General features: G+C 35.8%; 1 protein-coding gene and 1 non-coding gene across 11 annotated transcripts in view; one reads left to right on the top strand and one right to left on the bottom strand.

Annotated features, from left to right (window-relative positions):
- The window catches only part of MED23 (mediator complex subunit 23), a 44,893-nt gene that overhangs the window by 3,808 nt on the left and 18,881 nt on the right, over positions 1–22,204 (bottom strand). For 7 of the 10 annotated variants that reach the window (XM_025418045.3, XM_025418050.3, XM_049092486.1 and 4 more), the window contains 15 exons: positions 20,359–20,504; positions 18,714–18,959; positions 16,741–16,883; positions 16,317–16,530; positions 14,855–15,018; positions 12,175–12,299; positions 10,841–11,046; positions 10,572–10,752; positions 9,015–9,185; positions 8,356–8,572; positions 6,301–6,537; positions 5,164–5,329; positions 4,321–4,393; positions 2,676–2,890; positions 1,053–1,173 (listed from right to left, as the gene is read on the bottom strand). In XM_025418045.3, coding sequence (XP_025273830.1) covers positions 1,053–1,173; positions 2,676–2,890; positions 4,321–4,393; positions 5,164–5,329; positions 6,301–6,537; positions 8,356–8,572; positions 9,015–9,185; positions 10,572–10,752; positions 10,841–11,046; positions 12,175–12,299; positions 14,855–15,018; positions 16,317–16,530; positions 16,741–16,883; positions 18,714–18,959; positions 20,359–20,504 — 2,625 coding nt within the window. The remainder of the gene's footprint in view (positions 1–1,052; positions 1,174–2,675; positions 2,891–4,320; positions 4,394–5,163; positions 5,330–6,300; positions 6,538–8,355; positions 8,573–9,014; positions 9,186–10,571; positions 10,753–10,840; positions 11,047–12,174; positions 12,300–14,854; positions 15,019–16,316; positions 16,531–16,740; positions 16,884–18,713; positions 18,960–20,358; positions 20,505–22,204) is intronic. The other 3 variants (XM_025418048.3, XM_025418049.3, XM_025418046.3) reach the window with 2 other exon arrangements.
- Positions 11,610–11,756, top strand: LOC112641875 (U4 spliceosomal RNA). The gene has a single exon (XR_003124868.1). It is a non-coding gene; the product is annotated as a U4 spliceosomal RNA (small nuclear RNA).

Genomic DNA, 22,204 nt, shown 5'->3' with positions numbered 1-22,204 from the left:
CAGCACATTTGTTGAAGAATTGTCACTGATCATACAAACCTCTATGTGCATGGGATATATGATATGGTCTGCATCTTTTTTAAGATTTATCTATTTCTTTGACAGAGAGTTATATGTGTGTGAGAGCGTGCACATGAATGGGGGAAGGGCAGAGGGAAAGAATCTCAAGTAGACTCCCCAGTGAGCAGGGAGTCCAAAGTAAAGCTCAATCCCACCACCCTTAGATCATGACCTGAGCCGAAATCAAGAGTTGGATGCTTAACCGATTAAGCCATCCAGGTGCCCTGATATGGTCTTCATTTACAAAGGAATCAAAGTGCTACAAAATGCTCCTTACTAGGGCTTAAATGCAATTTCTCTTCATATTTCAGTAATGTTCCTTAAAATAAAGAGATAGGGGATCCCTGGGTGGCGCAGCGGTTTAGCGCCTGCCTTTGGCCCAGGGCGCGATCCTGGAGACCCGGGATCGAATCCCACGTCGGGCTCCTGGTGCATGGAGCCTGCTTCTCCCTCTGCCTCTCTCTCTCTCTCTCTCTCTCTCTCTGTGACTACCATAAATAAAAAAAAAAAAAAAAAATTAAGAGATAGATAATCTCCTTTCTAGAAACTATTTCTTAATGTCTGAGATAATTGCAGCTTCAGAGATACTTTAGGTTGTACCTCCTTAGTTCCATTTGGTGGCTCATACTTTAAGGTTCTACTTATCTCATTTTCTTTTCTCTATACTCTTGTTAGAGGTGACTGACTTCATCCATTCCCATGATTTTAATTAATTCCTCTGTCCTATAGTGCAGACTCTCAAATGTACTTCTCCATCCTTAACTTTCTGTTTAACTTTGAAAATGAGCATTTCCCCTGCATTTCTAATTCAATACATCCCACATCAAACTTGTTATAGGCATACTAAGTTATGGGTACACTAAATGCTCTAAAATTGTTCTTAGATCCTACTAAGCTAATTTCATTACTAATGGTTAGAATATATATTTTGGAAAACACTGGAAAAGAAACATTGATAGATTTTATCACAGGAAACTCATATTACAGTTTACCTCTATCATACACCGAGTTCTCTCTTGCTGAAATCTTTGTAAAAATGGTCCCACAAGATGGTACACATAAAGCAACTGGAATTCAGTCTTCACTACAGGAAGAAGGACTTCAGTGAGAAACCTAAAATTTGAAGATTAAAAATACAAATTTCTTCTGACTTCCAATCAGCTGAATTGTTTGAACTTGCTGATATGGCCTACCCACGTATTTGTATAATTTGTTACTTTTTGTAAAGTTTCTTTTTCTAAAATCTCATACTCTCATTGGCTATTATTCTTATTTGATTATCAAAATAAATTACTTCAGATTTAGGGGTCATTCTCAGCAGTAAAATTACTGAATGAATTACAGTATCCCCTACCTGAAAACTTGTGTTTTCCTGAAAACTTGTGTCAAGCCACTTTACTTTTACAAAAGACCTACATTATTAAAACAATAGCTTTGTGGTAAAAGCAAAAATTCTCTTTGGTTTTCTTTTGGTGAATTACAGGTATCCCCTACCTGCTTCCTGAAAACTTGTGTCAAGCCACTTTACTTTTACAAAAGACCTACATTATTAAAACAATAGCTTTTTGGTAAAAGCAAAAATTCTCTTTAGTTTTCTTTTGGGTAGCAAAAATAGGTACTAATGTAGGTTTTCTGTAAAAGTGTATTGGCGTAACATGAACTTTCAGAAAGGGGGACACACTTCACTCTATGTCATTTTGGCTTATGGAAGGTTTCTTAGGAATGCTCTACTTTTGAATAGCAGTAAAAAACTGTATTTGAAATAAAAAGAAAATAACCAATCTAATATAAATGCCATCCTCAAGAAATCTGAATCTAATTATACCAATTTTATAGTCAAGAAAAATAATCAGAAAATAGGCTAATATGAGTTATTCAGTTCAAAATGCAGCTTTTGGCCTCGGTGTCCATCGAAAGATGAATGGATAAAGACGATATGGTTTATGTATACAATGGAATATTACTCAGCCATTAGAAATGACAAATACCCACCATTTGCTTTGACGTGGGTGGAACTGGAGGGTATTATGCTGAGTGAAGTAAGTCAATTGGAGAAGGACAAACATTGTATGGTCTCATTCATTTGGGGAATATAAATAATAGTGAAAGGGAATAGAAGGGAAGGGAGAAGAAATGGGTAGGAAATATCAGAAAGGGAGACAGAACATGAAGACTCCTAACTCTGGGAAACGAACTAGGGGTGGTGGAAGGGGAGGAGGGTGGGGGGTGAGGGTGAATGGGTGATGGGCACTGAGGGGGGCACTTGACGGGATGAGCACTGGGTGTTATTCTGTATGTTGGCAAATTGAACACCAATAAAAATAAATTTGTTATTAAAAAAAAATGCAGCTTTTGGGATATATTCTGGAAAAAGCATGCACTTGACTAAACCTCTTGAAACTGTAATAGAAAATTAGATAGCAGATTATTTCTTGCACAAATTAATTTTTTCAAACAATTCTGAAATAAAGGAGCTTTTTCATTATCTAGAAACTCTAATTAAAACTCACTTTGCAAGTTAGTCTGTTGAATGAGACACACACCTCATGTGTAAATGAGATTAAAAAACACAAAATAAAAAAAGCAAAGTTTATTTAAGAAATCATAATACCTACTTGGGAATGAGAGAAAGTTGCCCAATGCTAGAATGGTGCCACACAGCATGTGCAAGAGCTAATGTATAGCTGCAGCTCATCTCGGAGTAGGACTGATGACAAGCAGTGAAATCAAAGAGGCGGAATGGATAGCCAACCCACTCTGACTCGGATGTCAAGCTGGGACTGCTGATAACACTCACAATTCGATCATGCAGGACAATCCAATATGGCTCCTTTAAAATCACAGGAAAGCCTCATGAAAAATTATCACTTATCCAGTATTCCACCCCATTTCCAATATCCACTCCAAAACCTAAAATAATGGCACTTTCTCATTCTTTAAAGTTTTTTTTTTTTTTTTTTTTTAAACTTATCTAGCTTGTGTTTTGTGTAATGGAGATTTTGAAGGCAAAAGTGTGTGGCTTCATAGTAAGTCAAATTAATCAGTAAGAACCTGGGGATAAGCGTCTGAGTTAGAAGGCTCTGTCCAGGGATGCCTGGGTGGCTCAGTGGTTGAGTGTTTGCCTTTGGCCCAGGGCCTGATCCTGTAGACCCAGGATCGAGTCCCACATCGGGCTCCCTGCATGGAGCCTGCTTCTCCCTCTTCCTGTGTCTCTGCCTCTCTATCTCTCATGAATAAATAAATAAAATCTTAAAAAAAAAAAAAAAAGGCTCTGTCCAGTTCATTTAGTATCTGATATTTACTACACAGTAAATTGCTCTTACCAATACCTGTTATATAGACAACACTAGTAACTATATATAACTCAGAAGTCAATATATATATTTATATATAAATATTAGGAGGTGTGCAAGGAAAAAAACGATTGATTCAGAGAGGTGAATAATCAAACACGTCTGGAGAACACAGGATTAGACAATGTTATTGACACTGAAAGATCCCACAACAGACAACTGTGTGTCACAGAAGGGAGACCTCACATGAGGGACAGTCAAGGAAAGGTTCACTGAAGAAGCAGGACCTAAGCTGGCAAAGAATGAAGAGGCTTTTGAGAAGCCACCGAAAGGAAGAGAGGTTCTATATAATGTCTCATGCTGCAACACATTAGAAGTACTTAAAAGATACCTTAACAAGTATTATTTGCACAAAGGCTCTAGATAGATTAACATGTTAAGTGGTCAAAAGTAGATGAGATTTTAACATTTTTTATAAAAGATTTTATTTATACATGATAGACAGGGAGAGAGAAGAGAGAGAGAGAGAGAGGCAGAGACACAGGCAGAGGGAGAAGCAGGCTCCATGCAGGGAGCCTGACATGGGACTTGATCCTGGGACTGCAGGATCATGCCCTTGGCCAAAGGCAGGTGCTAAACCACTGAGCCACCCAGGGATCCCCTAGATTAGATTTTAATGTAAAAGTAAGGCTGGATAGACAAAGTGGGACCAAAGGATGCAGGGACCCACAGCTCAGGCAGATTTTTAGATCTGAAGCAAAAGACAAAACAGTCACTGTAGGTTTCTGAAGCAATAAGAATACAGAAATTTTAAAAATATGAAACACTTCCTTAATTGTGTGATGTCCTTATGCAGGGCATCTTATTTTTTTTTTTTTTTTAGGGCATCTTAAATGTATCTTATTCTTGTGGAGACAAAGAACAACTGCATTCCATTACTACGTACAAATCATAGATATTAACTCACTGGTAGTGCAGTGATGATCAGTCCAATTGCATTCATCCATGCTGTAATATTCTCTCTTGGTACTAATGGCTGACTATAAGTGAAGAGAAAATAATAAAAATGTGAAATTATAAAAATATGTTTGATAATGGATCTTATTTTGAGAACACATACAATTCAGGGTTAACAACTAACCTACTCCAATAAAAGTACAATGGATTTTTATTGAGGAAAAATTTAATATACCCAAAAACTAAATAAGGCTTTTCTTAGTTGCTTCCTTTAACAATGGCTGCTGGGATGAAAGACAATTTCCACATATTTATACTTCTCCAATCATTATCCCCTACTTAATATTGATCTTCAAGAAAGGAAATCTTCGAAGATTATCTTTTTTCTTTTTTAAAGATTTTATTTATTTATTCATGAGAGAGAGAGAGAGAGAGAGAGATGGGGGGGAGGGGGTGGAAGGGTGGCAGAGACACAGGCAGAGGGAGAAGCAGGCTCCATGCAGGGAGCCTGACGTGGGACTTGATCCCGGGTCTCCAGGATCACACCCTGGGCTGAAGGCTGAGCCACTGGGGCTGCCCAAGACTACCTTCAGTGAGATGTTAACATTATTCCTAACTTACATGTCAAACAGCTACTAAAGAGTAGAGGTGGGAACAAACCCAGGTTTTCTGACCCCGTCCAGGACTCACTCCATTACATCTATATTACAAAGACAAAATCTGGGAACACAAGACAGTTACCATCCCATGTGCATCAGCCTTGGGACAACAGGTTTGTTTAACACTTTCAAATAAAATACCATTCTCTTTACAAATAAACAATGACTCTTATTGCATGAAACAGGATACACACCTTTTCAGGACAACATTTAGAAGAGCGTTTCCAACATCTTCGCCTGAAACAGCCAAGGCCATGAGCTCCACACAGGTAACATGTAGTGCATGGGCAGCTGGGTTGGGAAACTCATTGAATCTCCAGTCACAGTTTGGGAATGGACCAGGAGATTTGCCAGCCATTGGTGCAGATGGTTAAAGCAATAACTGTTTATGTTGAGATGAATGGCTCGAATTTATAGTGCTTTACAGTTCTCAAAGTGTTTCACATGTAAGTATCTCATTTTATTATCAACTTATCTGATTGTGAGCCCCCAAGAAGTGAAGAACAGAAAGTAAGAGGCAAATGATACGAACCAAATACACATTAAGTTTGACATTAACTGAAATGTACTGAGAGCAACCATAGGATTAACCACAAAGTATAATGGTTACTCTTAAACAGATGTGCTTTTGAAACTGTGACATGATAGCTAGAGATGCAACCAGAGTATCCCCAGGCTTCCTCCATCTATTTCTTTTAATAGTTATATGACAGTTGGTAAGAACATTACTTTATAATGAGTAATTCTTTTACTTCAAGAAACAAATGCTTTTGTATAGGAAAATAACTTACACCCATTTATGTAAAACTGCTCTACTTAGTAAATAGTGGCACGGTGTACAGAGTAAGCATAATGTGCTAATAACTTAAAACATGAAATTAAAATAAAGAACTATAATACAAAAACAGCATCCTTTTCATTAAAATGAGAGGAAAAAATAAGTTTTACTATTACCTATTAATATTTTAAAAAAGCATTTAAAGATTTACTTAAAGCAACAAAATTCTATGTTCTCCTGTAGGAAACAGATGTATTTACTACAATACATAGTTCCTTTTTTTTAGGAACTGAATTTTTTTCTTTGAAATAAACTTCATAAGGTCTGTTTTTTAGATATAAAATTTAATGGAGTAAATGCCTATCTGGCAACTAATTTGATGCTGCTAATTTAAGATTTCAAAACCTTTAACAAAAGTAAAAATAAAAATGATCATGAAAAAGTTGAAGTTTTGGAATATATAAAAGTATTACCTTGAAAAGATAATGTGTTCTCACAAATTAATATACAGTTATTTCTGAGGAGTCTAAAAAAATCACAATGAAAAGGATATTATCTACTAGTCTGCCAATCAATCTGCAATAGTAGGAGTCATCTGGGACCCACGGATTTTCTTCTCGAGCATTCATGCCACACTTCAGATATGTGTCACTTAGACACCAGCCTTGTGGCCGATTATCCTTGAGTGAGCCAATGATGGCATGGACAAGCTTTCGCTTGAGATGTGGGCGGTCTCTCAGGTGCATTTCGTAATAGTGTAGAGTATTATACAAATAAGTCACAGGGCGATCTGAGGAGAAGAAAACAGATCATCACAATGTTTATCTGTTTACCCACAATGAAAAACTAGCCCTCTGCTTTCAAGATTTCAAGAAACTCATGAAACTTTCACATGCAGAGCTATTGCATATAATAAATATTTTTATTTTAGGACAAGGCAGGTGGCTTCTAATAATATATACATGGTAGGTAAAGGAATATTCACTACAGTGCTGTTTACACTAGCAAAAAGATTAGAAGAGCCTAAATGGTCAAAACATGGCATATGTGGCATGAATGAGTTTTTTATGTACTGATACAAAATAGTCAATCCTAACACATTATGAAGGCATTAAAAACAAGGTGCAAAACAAAACAAAACAAAACAAAAACAGGTGCAGAACAATGTATATATATATTCTATATTATTTGTGGGGGAAAAAAATAACCCCAGAATATCTTTGGAAGGTACACAGGAAACTGGTAACAGTGGTCTCCTACAGAGAAAGAAACTGGCCAGCTGAAGGTTAGGATGGGGTTAACTACTTTTCACTGCATACCCCTCTGTACCATGTGGATATGTTACCTAATTTAAAAAAATGTTTTTAAAGGAATGTTTGTTTGAACTTCATACCTATTCTGTAGTGCTAAAATTAAATTCAGATTTCTGGTTAGGAAGAAGGCATCTTAGATAAAGGACTGAGGAGAACTGCCCGCCCTGCCTGGAAAAAAACACTTTGTCCCCACAGTGGCTGCTCTAGGACTTTCACACTCCTATTGCTAACTCCACCATTCTCTGATAACCTGGTTTAAAACTTTAAAGTTGTCTTTGATTTTTTTTTTTCTGTATTCTCCTCACAAGCAGCAAATCATGTTCTGTTCCTTCCTCCTTGACTATTTGTCCCTTCTTTCTCATTTCCAATACTATCATAGTTGTCTAGGTACTAACCATATAACTGAAATTTTTGACTTAAGTCTTTGAAATGGCTTTCTCCTTCCAAAACGCTACCAATTACAACTACATTTATCTTTCTAAAATAATGCTTTCTATGCAATGACCTTACTCAATAGCTTCTTGATTACCTGCAGGTTATAAGATCAAAACTTCTCAGCCTGGCACTTACAGCGATCTACTGTCAGGTACAATGTTTAAATTCTCAATTTAGCCAATGAGGAGACTGTTTTCAGAATGCTGTGATTTTTCCAAAGGACTCCTGCCTAGGATGTTCTATTCTCCTTCCTACTTATATAAGCCACATATACCACAGATCGAATCCTATCATCCAGGAAGCCTGCCAAGACCTGTTAGTTCATAGTAACATCAGTCTGTTCTGAACTCATATCATACCCTTCTTCTCTACTCATTTGGCAATTAATCACACTGTAAAAGGGGGCATCTGTTGCACCTCACTTTTATTTCTGCTATTTAATACAATTGCCATGATCTACCTATTCATATTTTATGTCATTTGTTTTATATTTCATGGCATCATGACACAGCACTTATTCTCTCTTTTTTTTTTACATTTTTTTATTTTTATTTTTTTTTTTTGTTTGTTTTTTTTTTACATTTTTTTAATTATGAGAGAGAGAGACGAGGAGGGAGAAGCAGGCTCCATGCAGGGAGCCCAACATGGGACTTGATCCCGGGACTCCAGGATCGCGCCCCGGGCCAAAGGCAGGTGCTAAACCGCTGAGCCACTCAGGGATCCCCCACAGCACTTATTCTCAAAACACTTTTATTAAAAAACAATTAAAATTCTTAGAATCATGATTACCCATATGGTCATGCCCAAACTACTTCTGTTAATTGAACTATAAGATAGAATTAAAATTTGAAAAAGCTTACCATGAAATTTATATAAGCCACCAAGGTGATCTAGTAGAGTCTCCAGTGATTTGGAAACTGGAAGCAATTCTAAAAATCTGTGGATTACTATATCAAATACTGGGAGAAATCGAAGACACACATTTCCAAAATAGATGGGTAGATAGGGAGACTGGATCTGCACAGGAGGATCAACCTGCTCTGCCAGGCCCTCAAAATATAGTTTCTCAGGGTATTTCTGTGGAAGTAAGAAAACAGCAAATGTTCAGGATATCCTTTTTTGTTTTCTTAAAAAAAAAATTAACCTATTTAAATTTGTCATCTTTAAAAGAATATGAAACCATGTTTATTTTTTGCAATGCAATGAAATAAATCTAGAGTCTTTTACTTGACAAAAATCTCTATTATCCCAAAGATATATCAAGAAATTTATGTATAAAGGAATTTGTAATAACCCTTTCATTTAGTATGTAAGTACTCAATCTACTAAAACCATAGTCTCGATAAATTCCTAACAGTAGAGATACTCTAACAGAATCTTGAGAAAGTTTAGAGAGTTAATTTCCTTTTCTATAGAGAGAAAACAATAGAACCACACAGAGAAAACAGCCAAACCAATTAGCCAAATACCCAAGAAGAGCTTAAAAAAGATTCACTAAAGCACTGATTTGAATTAGTACCTTGTGATAATTCATATGCTTGGTGTGCCAGTCGTTCTGTAGCCAGTGCTCTGGAGAATTTTCCTTCACAAAGTCACTTACTCGATTTCTAAAATCATTTGGTTTGAGTAACAGCAACTGAATTATGAAATAACAAACCTGGGCTTCATTTCCTTCATGACTACGCATGGCCTTTGGAAAACAACAGAAAAATGATATTATAATGTTTGAACTGTGCAAAAGCATGGCTTTGCTACTAGACAGTCTATGTTTGAATACACTAATATCCCACTACTATTAGAATTTCATTATATGTCTAATTTACCCTTAACTGTTCAGAATTCCCCCAAACATATTTAACTTTCATTTTTAATTTTTTGACTTAAATTTATTTTTTATTGGTGTTCAATTTGCCAACATATAGAATAATACCCAGTGCTCATCCCGTCAAGTGTCCACCTCAGTGCCCGTCACCCAGTCACCCCCACTCCCCACCCACCTCCCCTTCCACCATCCCTAGTTCATTTCCCAGTTAGGAGTCTCTCATGTTGTCTCCCTTTCTGATATTTCCCACTCCTTTTTTCTCCTTTCCCCTTTATTCCCTTTCACTATTTTTTATATTCCCCAAATGAATGAGACCATATAATGTTTGTCCTTCTCTGATTGACTTATTTCACTCAGCATAATACCCTCCAGTTCCATCCACATCAAAGCAAATGGTGGGTATTTGTCGTTTCTAATGGCTGAGTAATATTCCATTGTCGTATTTAACTTTCTTGCCCATTTTTGGTTCTCATCATTCCTTCTGCCCAAAGTGTCCTTCTTATTTCTTTTGTTGAAATCTAATCCACTGTCAAAATCTCTCACCTAGATAGATGTGGTTTCTCATTGTTGCCTGGTGATATTTTCCTTATATCTCTATCTTACCTTTGTATTTTACCAATTTATAGACAGCTCATTTCTCCTACTATATCATAACCATATTTATATTTATATTCCATAGCTAAGAGGTTAATGTTAACCAATTAAGCCACCCTAAATATCACCACTATAGTATTTTTTAAAAAGTAGCATTTTCCAGCCTGGCTCAGTGTCTTCTCTTAAAATTCTTCCTGAAATAGATATCAAGTCAAGAGGAAAAATCATTTGGGGAATACTGAGTGGCTATCAGAAATACTCAGTTCTGACTCTGACTGTCAAAGTATACAGAAATGATTATTAGCACTCTGCAAAGAAATAAAATGACTTTTTACCAGTTCCTGCCTCTAATGAGAGCCTTTGGGAATCAACTCAGGGCCTAATTGCTTGTACTTTTTACAGCATCACAAGGCCAGATCATGTCTGCCTTATTTACTTCTATATTTTCTGTGCATAGAACACAGCAGATATTTAATACACACTTGCTGAATGAGACAATGGGAAATCTCTAGTTCCTTAGGGAAGTGATAACAATGCTTGATTATAGTATAATTGCCTTAAATCCTTATAGATCATCAGCACAAGATCCATCAATCACACACCATGATCTAAAAGAGAGTGAAGTAGCTTAGAAACTTGTTCTTATAAGCATATTCTTACCAAGCAGAGAATCAATCTGTCCAATGTAACAATGTTATACTTCCATACCATGTCATTAAGAATTTCAATGCATTTGTTGAGTTGCTGACCTCCAGCTGATGTAGAGAACTCATATACTAAGAAATCTGCAAATGTTCTCACATGGGCTACCAAGGCCCTGGCTCCAATTCTTTCTAATACTCTGGAAAGCAGAGAGTAAAAACCAAGTTATATTGCTATGTGGTATAACAGCTTGTTAAATAGAATGCAGATCTAGGTTTCTGGCTTACCTATAGCCAATCTGATTAATATGATCTGTTTCCAAGAGCATTTTCCAGAGAAGACAAAGGAAGAGCGGAGGAGAGCCTTGCATAGAGAAGTGGGTAATGATGTCATTTTCATTGGTCATTGACTTCCACTTCCTATATTCCTCCTCCACATTTTTTTTCAGATTAAAACGGCTTTCCTGAGGTACATTATTCTGCTTGAAGAATGCCTAAAAAAAAAAGATCAAAAGTTTACTTTTATACTAAAATGAAGAGCAATGGCCAGAGTCAAGAAATCAGTTCTGGACTTGATTCTGACACTAATAAACTCTATGTGACCTCAGGTAATTAAGTAATCAAGGTGTGAATTTCTTTTTTTTTTTTTTTTTTTCAAGGTGTGAATTTCTATAATGGGAAAATATACAGGCTTGACTAGATAATCTCTAAGATTCCTTTCTTAGATTTCCTAAATAGATATTCCAAGCAAGCCTGAATTCAAAGCTTCCTCAAACATCTGTTGATATTTCTGTTTGTCTTTGGGAAAAAGAAAAAAAAAAAAAAAGAAAGAAATTATGCGCCTTTTGGTTAAAGATTTTAGTATCTCTAAAAGGAAAATCCATTATACTAAACCAATGGGTCTCAGACCTCCTGTTTTGGAAGTTCAGCAGTCTGTATCTGATCAAGCCCTCTAGATAATTCTACCAAGTTTGAGAGTTACTTGCCCTAGCCCTGTTGGAAGTTCTATAAAGCAGATATTCATTATGCTTAAACTTTTCTCTGAAAAGTAGAGGACAGCTTTGCGCAGTGGCAGTATTGCAGCCAATGAGGTCTATCCGAGGCACGATTATTGCTAATTGAAAAGTAGAGGACAGATGAGGTTTTCCTTTTTCCATAGTATAAAAGCCAAGTTTGTAGTTTTTCTCTCTGTATGATTAAAAAAAAATTCAGTCAAGTGCAACAATGTGTATTCTATGAAGCTCTGTTAAGTTGTATCTCTCCCCATTTCAGTTCTAAAAAAGAGAAAGAATTTTTCAGGTAATGTGTTAATTCTCACAACATTCTAAAATTGTTAACTAATAACATGAAACCATAATTAAATTTTTAGGAACGTATCCAGGCCTAGAGTAAGTCAGGGAACAACTCAAGAGACTTTGGAATAGTACAGGTTTTTAAAAAAAGAAACAGAAGCTAATTTCCTTTGGATATCGCTAAAACCAGCTCTCTAGAATTAATGGGAAGAAATGAATTAATGGGAAATTAATGGGAAGAAATGAATTAATGGGAAAAAATGATTTCATATATACTAAATGGAAGAATGATTTTGTATATATTCAATATGTAATTCAAGACCAAATTACCTGTAGTGGGCCTGGAAAACAGCTAAGAGTGTGTGATGCCCAATTATGAGGAGTAAAACTCATGATGGTCTGAAGTATGTCTTTACACCAAGTTCCCTGAATTGAATCAGAGCCTGTAAAAAAATCTAAACATAAACAAACAGAGGTAATCCAGATATAAATGATCATACCCATAATTCATAAATGGTATCATAGAAAAAGTTATGTACACGCATTGAATTCCATGGCAATACACTCACTGCTTAACTAGTTATATTCAGTTTAGACCTAAATTTTCTTAGTTTATGAATGATTTGAATGATTACATTAGTAAACATGAACACAATTAGTGAAAAGAAGACATTTCAATCTATTTTTTTTTTTTAAGTAGGCTCCATGCTCAGCATGCCTCGGGCCTTGAACTCATGATCCTAAGATCAAGACCTGAGCTGAGATCAAGAGTTGGACATTTAACAGACTCTCAGGAGCCTCTGTAATCTTTTTTTTTTTTTTTTAAGGTTACAGAGCACCAATGATCTAATAGTGACATAGGCCCACCATGATCGCTCATGTAGTTCAGTCTGACAATGAGGTATCAACACTTTATTGAGCCAAGGAAACAGAATTGAGAAAATATATCTTTTCCAGTGGTTGAAATAGCTATAGACTATAACTCTCTAAATCAAGAAGGTTAATTTATTGGGACACCTGGGTTGCTCAGCGGTTGAGTGTCTGCCTTTGGCTTGGGTCGTGATCCCGGGGTCCTGGGATAGAGTCCTGCATCGGGTTCCCTGCAAAGGAGCCTGCTTCTCCCTCTGCTTGTGTCTGCTTCTCTTTGTGTCTCTCATGAATAAATAAATACATAAATAAATCTTAAAAAAAGGGTTAATTTATGTAAAATAAGACAGTTTACACAGATGTATCTGAGGTTGCAAATTCAGTAACTATTTCTTTAAAACAGCAGTTCTCAAAGTGTGGTCTGTGGACTCTGTGGGTCCCCAATATCCTTCCAAGGATTTGATGAGGTCAAAACTATTAAAATAGTAATACTAAGATAGTACTAAACTTTTTACTGTGTTCATATGTGTACCAATGGGGCAAAGGTAATGGTAGGGAAAACTGCTGGCCCTCAGAACAAGTCAAACAGTGGCACCAGACTATACTAATAGCCACTGTAATCTTCACTATACTCTCACTAGGCAGCAGGGCGGGGTGGGAGGGGGCCCAGGTTGGGAGAAAATGCAGGTTTTACTCTAGAATATCCCTGAAGTAGTGAAAAGGACTGTATCTTAGCCCTTAAATACATCTAATTTTGTTGTGATAAAAATGGAAGTATGCAGTGTCCTAGCTACACACTGAAGTATGATGGGCATCTAAAGGAAAAGTACTTGTGCAATTGTCTGAATATCGAATTAAATTAGCTCTTTTTTTTAAATGGAATTCCATTTTTACTTGAAAGAACATCTGACAGAAAAACTACAGTTATTCAGACTTGGGCAATAAGCAGCATTTTCTTGAACAAAGGGAACCTATTACTTCAAGGAAAACAAATGACCACATCTTTTGCCAATGATAAAATTTGACTTTTCAAATGAAAAATCAAAGTTTTGGAAAACTTCTATCCACTACTATAAGCCTGATAGTAATCCAAAACTTAAAGATTTTCCTAATGAAATTTGCAGTGATATTAACAAATGTAATTTTATGATATTGCATAATGAAGTGTGCCAACACTTATGAGATCTACGTAACTCATTGAATCAATGTTTTCCAAAAACTAATTCATGAAGTTATAAAATATGCCTGGATAAAAAAAAATCCATTAGGTATGCAAAATAGACCAAAGGATTATAATGTAATAGAGTACAAAAAGTTTACTGAATAGAATTTTGGATCTACACTGCAACTAACATTTAAGAAACCATCACTTGTCCAATTTTGTGTGACATCAAAGAACATTGGCAATTATCTGAAAAGGCTATTAAGATACTCCTCCCCTTTCCAACCTCTTACCTGTGTGAGGATATATTTTTTTCAGTTCTAAAATAACATATTTCAATAGATGAAATGTAGAAGTAAATATGAGTATCCAGCAAAGCTTCCTTTACATTAGATATTAAAGAGAGATGCAAAAAATGTGAAACAATGGTGCCTTTTCTCACTAAAATTTTGTTTTGAAGAATATATAGCTTATTTTTCACAAAAAAAGCCATTATGCTAATATGTAACAAGTTTAATATTAAGTGAATCAAAAAATATTTAAAAAGCATCTAATAACTCAGTATATATTAACTAAATTGAATTCAAATAAAAAATTTTAAAAGCATCAATCTTGATAACTAATAAAGTAAATATTGATATAATCCATATAAATGGAAAATCTTTGGGAATTTCTTTTTTTATTTTTATGAGTATAAAGTGGTCCTGAGACCAAAAACCTCAAGTACTACTATTTAAAAATGATGTAAAAAAAAAAAAAATGATGTAAAAAAGCTGAAAACTGAAGCTCAACCTAGTTAAAGTGATAGTACACAGAAGAACCTATATTAATGGTTGAAATGGTGAAAGTCTTAACACAACTTTTTTTTTTTAAACAAATGAAATGGATCTTTTGAGTATATTATCCTCTTAATAATCAGTAGGGACATAGCATACTTTAATTCATCTGTTTTTGTTGTTGGTGGTTGCATGTTCACTGTACCTGTTACGTGAGTTGCTCTAGCTAAGGTCAGTATCAAGGCTCGGTTTAGCTCTTCAGATTCTGCAGACAGCACTGTTTTGGGATCACTCAGGAAGCGTGTGAACTGTGGCTGTACCTCTGAGCTCCCTAATGCTGTTATAAGCCTAAGTGCAGTGCTCTCAACACTGAAAGAAGAACAAAAAGAAATGTGAAAAAGTTGCATATAAAATTTCACAATTATAGAATTAAATCTAAATCTAGGTTAATTAAACTGGAAAAAAATATGCAAACTATGAATTCCTCTTCTTTGATTAAACACACACACACACACACACACACACACTTCTCCTTTATGTGAGAATGAGCTTTGTTTAATATGTTTTAAAAACCTGAGTGCCAAATTTTATAACAAAACCGTCTGACAATATTTACACACTTGAAAAAGACAGCTTGTAGCTTATAGGACTAAACAATTTCACCTGGATATACAGCACTTCAAAAATTCTATTTTTCAATCTGAAATATATTTTCACTTAGAGCAAAATTAAAGGAACATAATAATTTAATGGTAATCTGAAGTGTATTTAAATCCAACATTCAAAAGGGCTAAATTAGAACATTTTGTCAAAGGCCTTGGAAGTAATTATTCTCAGGCCAAAGATCACTAGGCAAGGACTAAACTACCTTAATAACTTTCTATTTATTTATTTTAAGATTTTATTTATTTGAGAAAGAGAGAGTGACAAAGAGTACGAGTAGGGGGGTGAAGAGAGGGAGAAGCAGACTCCCTACTGAGCAGGGAGCCCGTCTTGGGGGTCGATCAGAGGACACTGGGGTCATGACCTGAGCCGAAGGCAGATGCTTAACCAACTGAGCCACCCAGGCACCCCATTAACTTTCTATTTAAAGAGCTACCCTCAGGGCACCTGAGTGGCTCAGTTGGTAAGCATCTGCCTTCTGCTCAGGTCATGATCCCAGAGTCCCCAGATCAAGCCTCATGATGGGCTCCCTGCCCAGCAGAGAGTCTGCTTTTTCCTCTCCCTCTGCCACTCCCCACACTCATGCTCATGCTCTCTTGTTCCTTGCACTCTCTCACAAAGAAATAAATAACAGATCTTTAAAAAATTAAAAAATAGGGATCCCTGGGTGGCTCAGTGGTTTAGCGCCTGCCTTCGGCCCAGGGCGTGATCCTGGAGTCCCAGGATCGAGTCCCATATCGGGCTCCCTGCATGGAGCCTGCTTCTCCCTCTGTCTGTGTCTCTGCCTCTCTCTCTATGTCTCTCATGAATAAATAAATAAAATCTTAAAAAAAAAATTAAAAAATAAAAAGCTGTCCTCTACTTCTTCTGTATTGGAAATAAAATACTCTAGAAGCAGAGGAAATTTATGACAAATGAATACAAATACTATAAAGGATTAAATTTCCCGTGTCCAACAAAGTTTCTAAGAAATCTAAAGGAAAGATCATCATCCAATAGCTCACCAGAGATGGAGCTGGTTCTGGTTTGTTTGTGCAACTGCGGCTAGAGTATGAAGATGGCTCAAGAGCTGCACTCTGTAATGAGGCTGGATGTGGTGCATCCGGTAGCTAAACATCTCAAGAAGTGTGTGTAAGATCCCCCAGGCATGGGACTTGAAAACAGTTGGCAAAAGTTGACCTTCAGGAACAAGACAATTTAAGGCACCAATTATAAAAGCTGTGAATTCAAAGACATTGAAGAAAAGTCACAGGCAATAAAATCTATGTAAGACTTGATCATGAACACATACACACACACGCGCGCACACACACACACACTTTCCAAAATTTTTCCATAATTCCTTCTTTAACGTTAAGGAAAAAAAAATCCATACCCTAATCAGAATATCAAGTTAATGGTTATAAACACCAGAAAGTCCTGTCTTACTGATAAATCCTTTGATGCCCAAAGACTCTATTTCCATATAGACCAATAAACGACTGTACGTTTCCACTAGGGCTGGAGCCAAGGCCACACTGGATTTTGCATGAGCAAGTTTTATCACTCTGGTAGCGATGCTATGGATAAGGCTGAGGAAAAACAAAGAAAATCCATATATATATATTTTTTTCCATATATATTTAAAAAATATTTATTTATTTATTCATGAAAGACACAGAGAGAGAGAGAGAGGCAGAGATAGAGGCAGAGGGACAAACAGGCTCCATGCAGGGAACCTGACGTGGGACTTGATCCCAGGTCTCCAGGATCACACCCTGGGCTGAAGGCTGTGCTAAGCCAGTGAGCCACCCTACCCGGGGTTGCCCAGAAAATCCATATTTTTGACATAGATATAGCAGTTACTTTACTTATATATAGGGAGCTTGGTATAAATCTAAACTTATATAAATGAAATGAATGAGCTCCATTTTAATCATTTAAGTTGTATAGGACACTTGGTAGTGATGCACTGTATAATCTGAGATTAATTCTGGTTTCCATGGTGCTTTCAATGTGCATCAGGATCCCTTGCTCATTGAAAAGCAAATTTGGGTATGACTCATAAGAACACACTGGAATTGAAAAAAAAAAAAAAAAAAAGACTAAAACAAAAACCAAAAAAAAACCCCAAAATAATTTAAACAAAAAGAACATGTGTGAATGGTTTTAGTCTGTTTTTCTTTTTCAAATATGTAACTAAAACTATTTGAGAAATTAAATGACTTTTATTATAGAATTACTTAAAAGAGTGCTAGGATCTAAACATTGAGTCCTAACAGGGCTTTCCTCAACTCTGTCACACAAGCAGGCAAAGCACGCATATGATGCTATGATAATGTTTCCCACTAGAAAAAGAGCATGGCTCTTCTAGCACTGATGCCCCACAGATACATTCTTTTTTACCTAAACAGTGTCTGAAGTTTGAGCCAATACTTAAGAGCTAATGGACTAGATATAAAAATCTGGAATTCTAGCCCTTCTCAAAAAAAATTGAGAAGATATCTTCTAGATATACTAGTCTACAGTCTTACATTATAGAAATTAGCTAAAATGGCAGCACCATGAGGTAAGGCCTGCAATGCTTCAGTAAGCCTCAAGTCCTTCTACATATGCATCCGTGCATGTGCATGAATATCTGGCTCTCTCACTCAGCAGCATGTGGCACTCACTCATATAGTCAGCTTGGCTCCTACGGGTACTTGAGGCTCTAGAATCACATCCAACAGAGCCATTTCTGTCTTTCAGAAGCCATAATGTCAATTCTAAAAGCATCCTATTAATAATCAATTCAGTACAGGCATTATAATTTTCATATTCCTGGACTCAGCTTTTCTACTTCCAGCAAATTATTTAATAGAAGTAGATTATGAGTAGGTGCAAAGACAGCCATAAAGGTAGTTTTCATAGCCATCATTAGAATACTAAGATACTGCAAATAATTCATGTCCAACAATGTGGAACTGGCTAACCAATCAAATATAGCCACACAAAAGACTTCTTTGTAGCAATTAAAATAGATGTTTTTAAAAAACTCTAGACCAAAAGAGGTGTTTGATAGATTATTATGGGGAAAAGTTGGTTACAAAAGACTATTGCAGTTAAGAATCCATTTTGTTAAGAGAAAAACCCAACCCATAAATACATATATTTATACACAGGAAAAAAGACTGAGAACATATACCAAAAAATTTTTATAATGCTTATTTTTCATTAAGAGATTATGGCAATACTTTCTTGAGGTTTATTTGTGTATTCTAGAATTCTTATAATAAATAATATCATTTTTAAATAAAATAAACCTAATCATTAAAAAAATGTACCTGACCATAAAACATGCACATACATAATCATGAAATAATCCCTATACTATGCTGATATCAATTCCCCAACACAGGACCAAATAAGTAAAAAGAACATACCTCATTTTGGCATGAACTGTCAGTGAATCCAGCAGATTCATGGGTAAGGGAGTAATCGATGCTGAAGCCAAGCAGCTCGTTCCAGGAAGAGGTACTCTCATAATCCCATTTCCATAAATAGTTTCTACCAGAGCTCCCATGGGCAATGTAAAACATTCTGAATTTGTAGAGTATGCATTACACAGCAAGGCAATCTTATAATCATTCATTTGTAAACTTTTATTTCTGAGACTCTGCTGTAGGAACCTAAAATTTCAAGGACCATTAAACAGTAAAAAATGCAAATAATTCCCAGAAAGTTACCTCTGCATTTTTAAAAAAAGATTTACTTATTTATTTATTATAGAGAGAGAGAGAGAGAGAGAGAGGCAGAGACACAGGAGGAGGGAGAAGCAGGCTCCATGCAGGGAGCCCGACGTGGGACTCAATTCAATCCCAGGACTCCAGGATCGCGCCCTGGGCCAAAGGCAGGTAGGTGCCAAACTGCTGAGCCACCCAGGGATCCTTTAACTCTGCATTTAAAAAAAATTTATTTTCATAAAATGATTTACTAATACTACCTTTATTCCTATGGGTATTACAGTTTCTGCCCAAAATGTAGAGTGGAAATATATAAAAGTTTGAGCAGCATTTTAAAAAGAACTTAAGTAATCACAAGATATCAATTAACGGATGTTTGTTAAGTATTACTACATTATAGCACTAAGGTTCAGATAATGAAGAAATAACTCATGAATTCATGATCTAGATTTCTATTTATTATCTATCTGGTTAAGCACAACAAGGTGGCTTCATTAAAGACGTCACTGTGAAAGACGATTAAGGAATGCCTCCTAAAGGGAAAGTCAAATAAAATGTGAAGTCTGCCTACCCTATACTCTCCTATGAAGAGACTTGACAGTCGTAGTCAGAAGTTCTAGGTGGGAAGTTCTGGTGTTCTTAACACCTGTGACTATCTAAAGCCAAGTCCCATCTAATAAGGGCATCTTCTCTGAGTAATCACAGCTCTGGATATGATGTAAGGAGGCACACCAGCCAGATCAGCTCAAATAGTCTGGTGGCCCAGGGAGTGAAGACATATGTCAGATCATGCTCAGATCCTGAATACCTAAGAAATTTTGAAACATTTTCACATGCTTTTGGAAATTAAAAATTTTAATTAAGGGGCGCCTGGGTGGCTCAGTGTTTGAGCATCTGCCTTTGGTTCAGAGTGTGGTCCTGGCATCTGGGATCAAGTCCTGCATCTGGCTCCTTGCGGGGTGCCTCCTTCTCCTCCCTCTGCCTATGTCTCTGACTCTCTCTGTGTCTCTCATGAATAAATAAATAAAACCTTTAAAGAAAAAAAAAACTTTAAGGTAAAGCATGTAAAAGCAAAAATTAGACTCGGAAATTAAATATAAATATAAATATATATATATATTTTATATAAACACACATATAAACAGAATTAATTTTCTAGTTGTTTTCTGGATACAAGTATTGGTTAGTTTCTCTTGGTAGGCCGTTTGCACATTAAATATTCACCTTTATCCTTAGTGGGTGTGGGGAGATTTCCATACTTCATACAAATACTGACACTAACATTTGTCCACACCACACCACTTATTAATTAAAAAAATCAACTGTTAAGCTATGAATTACTTACTCATGGTGAAGCTTTAGGGAATGAGGTATTGGAATCTGTAGCTTGGAGTTGTCATTTTGGGCTTTTCTATTGAGATGAATCCAAATGCAAGTCATTGCAAAGGCATGAGTTGACTGGGGTTTGTTAATATCAGGAACTGGAATATACTGAAATATAACAATTTGCATATTATGAGAAAGAGAATTAACTAATTATATGTATTCTAATAAATATGTATTCTAATAATCCTTTGCTGATATACCTCTTTTTTTGATATACCTCTTTTTAAAAATACACTTTATTAATTTAGCATTGATTGTTCTTTGACTATTCAAGAATACAAATCAGAAGATCTAACAGCTATCAAATACTGAAATTATTACAAGATTGTTTTTACTTGTGCTCACTTTGGCAGCACATATACTAAATAAAATAAGATTGTTTTTACGTGCCAAGAAATTAACAGAAATTCACTCGTGCTTAGTTGGGTTTTTTCTACTGTCACAGGGCATTCAAAAACATTTAAAAATTTATATTATTTTTTTTTAATTTATATTATTAAAAAAATAAGCACATTATGAAATCTTACTAAATGTCGATGAATATACTGAAAACTTAGAATTTCTGAAAGTCACATATATGCTTTTCAAGAACATATTACAATTCAGAATACATAATCTAAATAAGCACTAATAATATACATCATCACACTTACACATATATTGTATATTGATAGGAGAAATGACATGGATGTCTAGAACTTGCTTTAAAATTATCTAGTGTTAACAAAAAAGATGAGTGGAAAGATGAAGCAAGGATATTTCCTAAAACTATAATGAGATATCCCCTCATGCCTATCAGAATGGCTGAACTCAAGAAACACAAGAAATGAGTTTTGGTGAGGATGTGGAAAAAAAGGAACCCTCTTGCACTGTTGGTGGGGATGCTATCTGGTGCAGCCAGCCACTGTGGAAAACAGTATGGAAGTCCCTCAGAAAGTTAAAAATAGAACTACCCTACGATCCAGTAATCAATTGCAATACTGGGTAGTAAAATACAAAAACACAAATTCAAAGGGATACATGCATTCTTATGATCACTGCCACAGTGATTATCACTGTAGATAATCTACAATAACCAAATTATGGAAGCAGTCCAAGGGTCCATTGAGATATGAATGAAGAAGATATGATGTGTGTGTATATATACATAATGGAAAATTATTCAGTCATAAAGAAGAATGAAATCTTGCCATTTACAACAACATGGATGGAGCTAGAGATTATAATATTAAGCGAAATAAGTCAGAGAAAGACAAATACCATATGATTTCACTCCTTTGCAGAATCTGAGAAACAAAACAAGTGAGCAAAGAAAAAGAAAAAAAAAGAGAGAGAGAAACAAACCAAGAAACAGACTCTAGGGCAGCCTGGGTGGCTCAGTGGTTTAGCGCTGCCTTCAGCCCAGGGTCTGATCCTGGAGACCCAGGATTGAGTCCCATAGGCTCCGTGCGTGGAGCCTGCTTCTCCCTCTGCCTGTGTCTCTGCCTCTCTCTCTAGGTCTCTCACAAATAAATAAATAAAATCTTAAAAAAAAAAAAAAAAAAAGAAACAGACTTAAAACTATAGAGAACAAACTGACAGTTCCCAGAGTGGAGGTGGGTGGGAGGGATGGTTGAAATAGGTGAAGAGGATTAAAGAGTACACTTATGATGAGCACTGAGTAATGTATAGAACTGTCAAATCATCATATTGTATACCTGAAATTAACAGAAAACTAAAACAAAAAAGTCTTTCTTGGTGATGAGTACACAGGAGTTTATTTTTCTATGTACTCTACCTTTTTTGTGCATTTAAAAATTTCCATA

This window comes from Canis lupus, chromosome 12 (assembly GCF_003254725.2).
Source record: "Canis lupus dingo isolate Sandy chromosome 12, ASM325472v2, whole genome shotgun sequence".
Classification (NCBI taxonomy): domain Eukaryota; kingdom Metazoa; phylum Chordata; class Mammalia; order Carnivora; family Canidae; genus Canis; species Canis lupus.
This window is presented reverse-complemented; position numbering and strand designations above follow the sequence as displayed.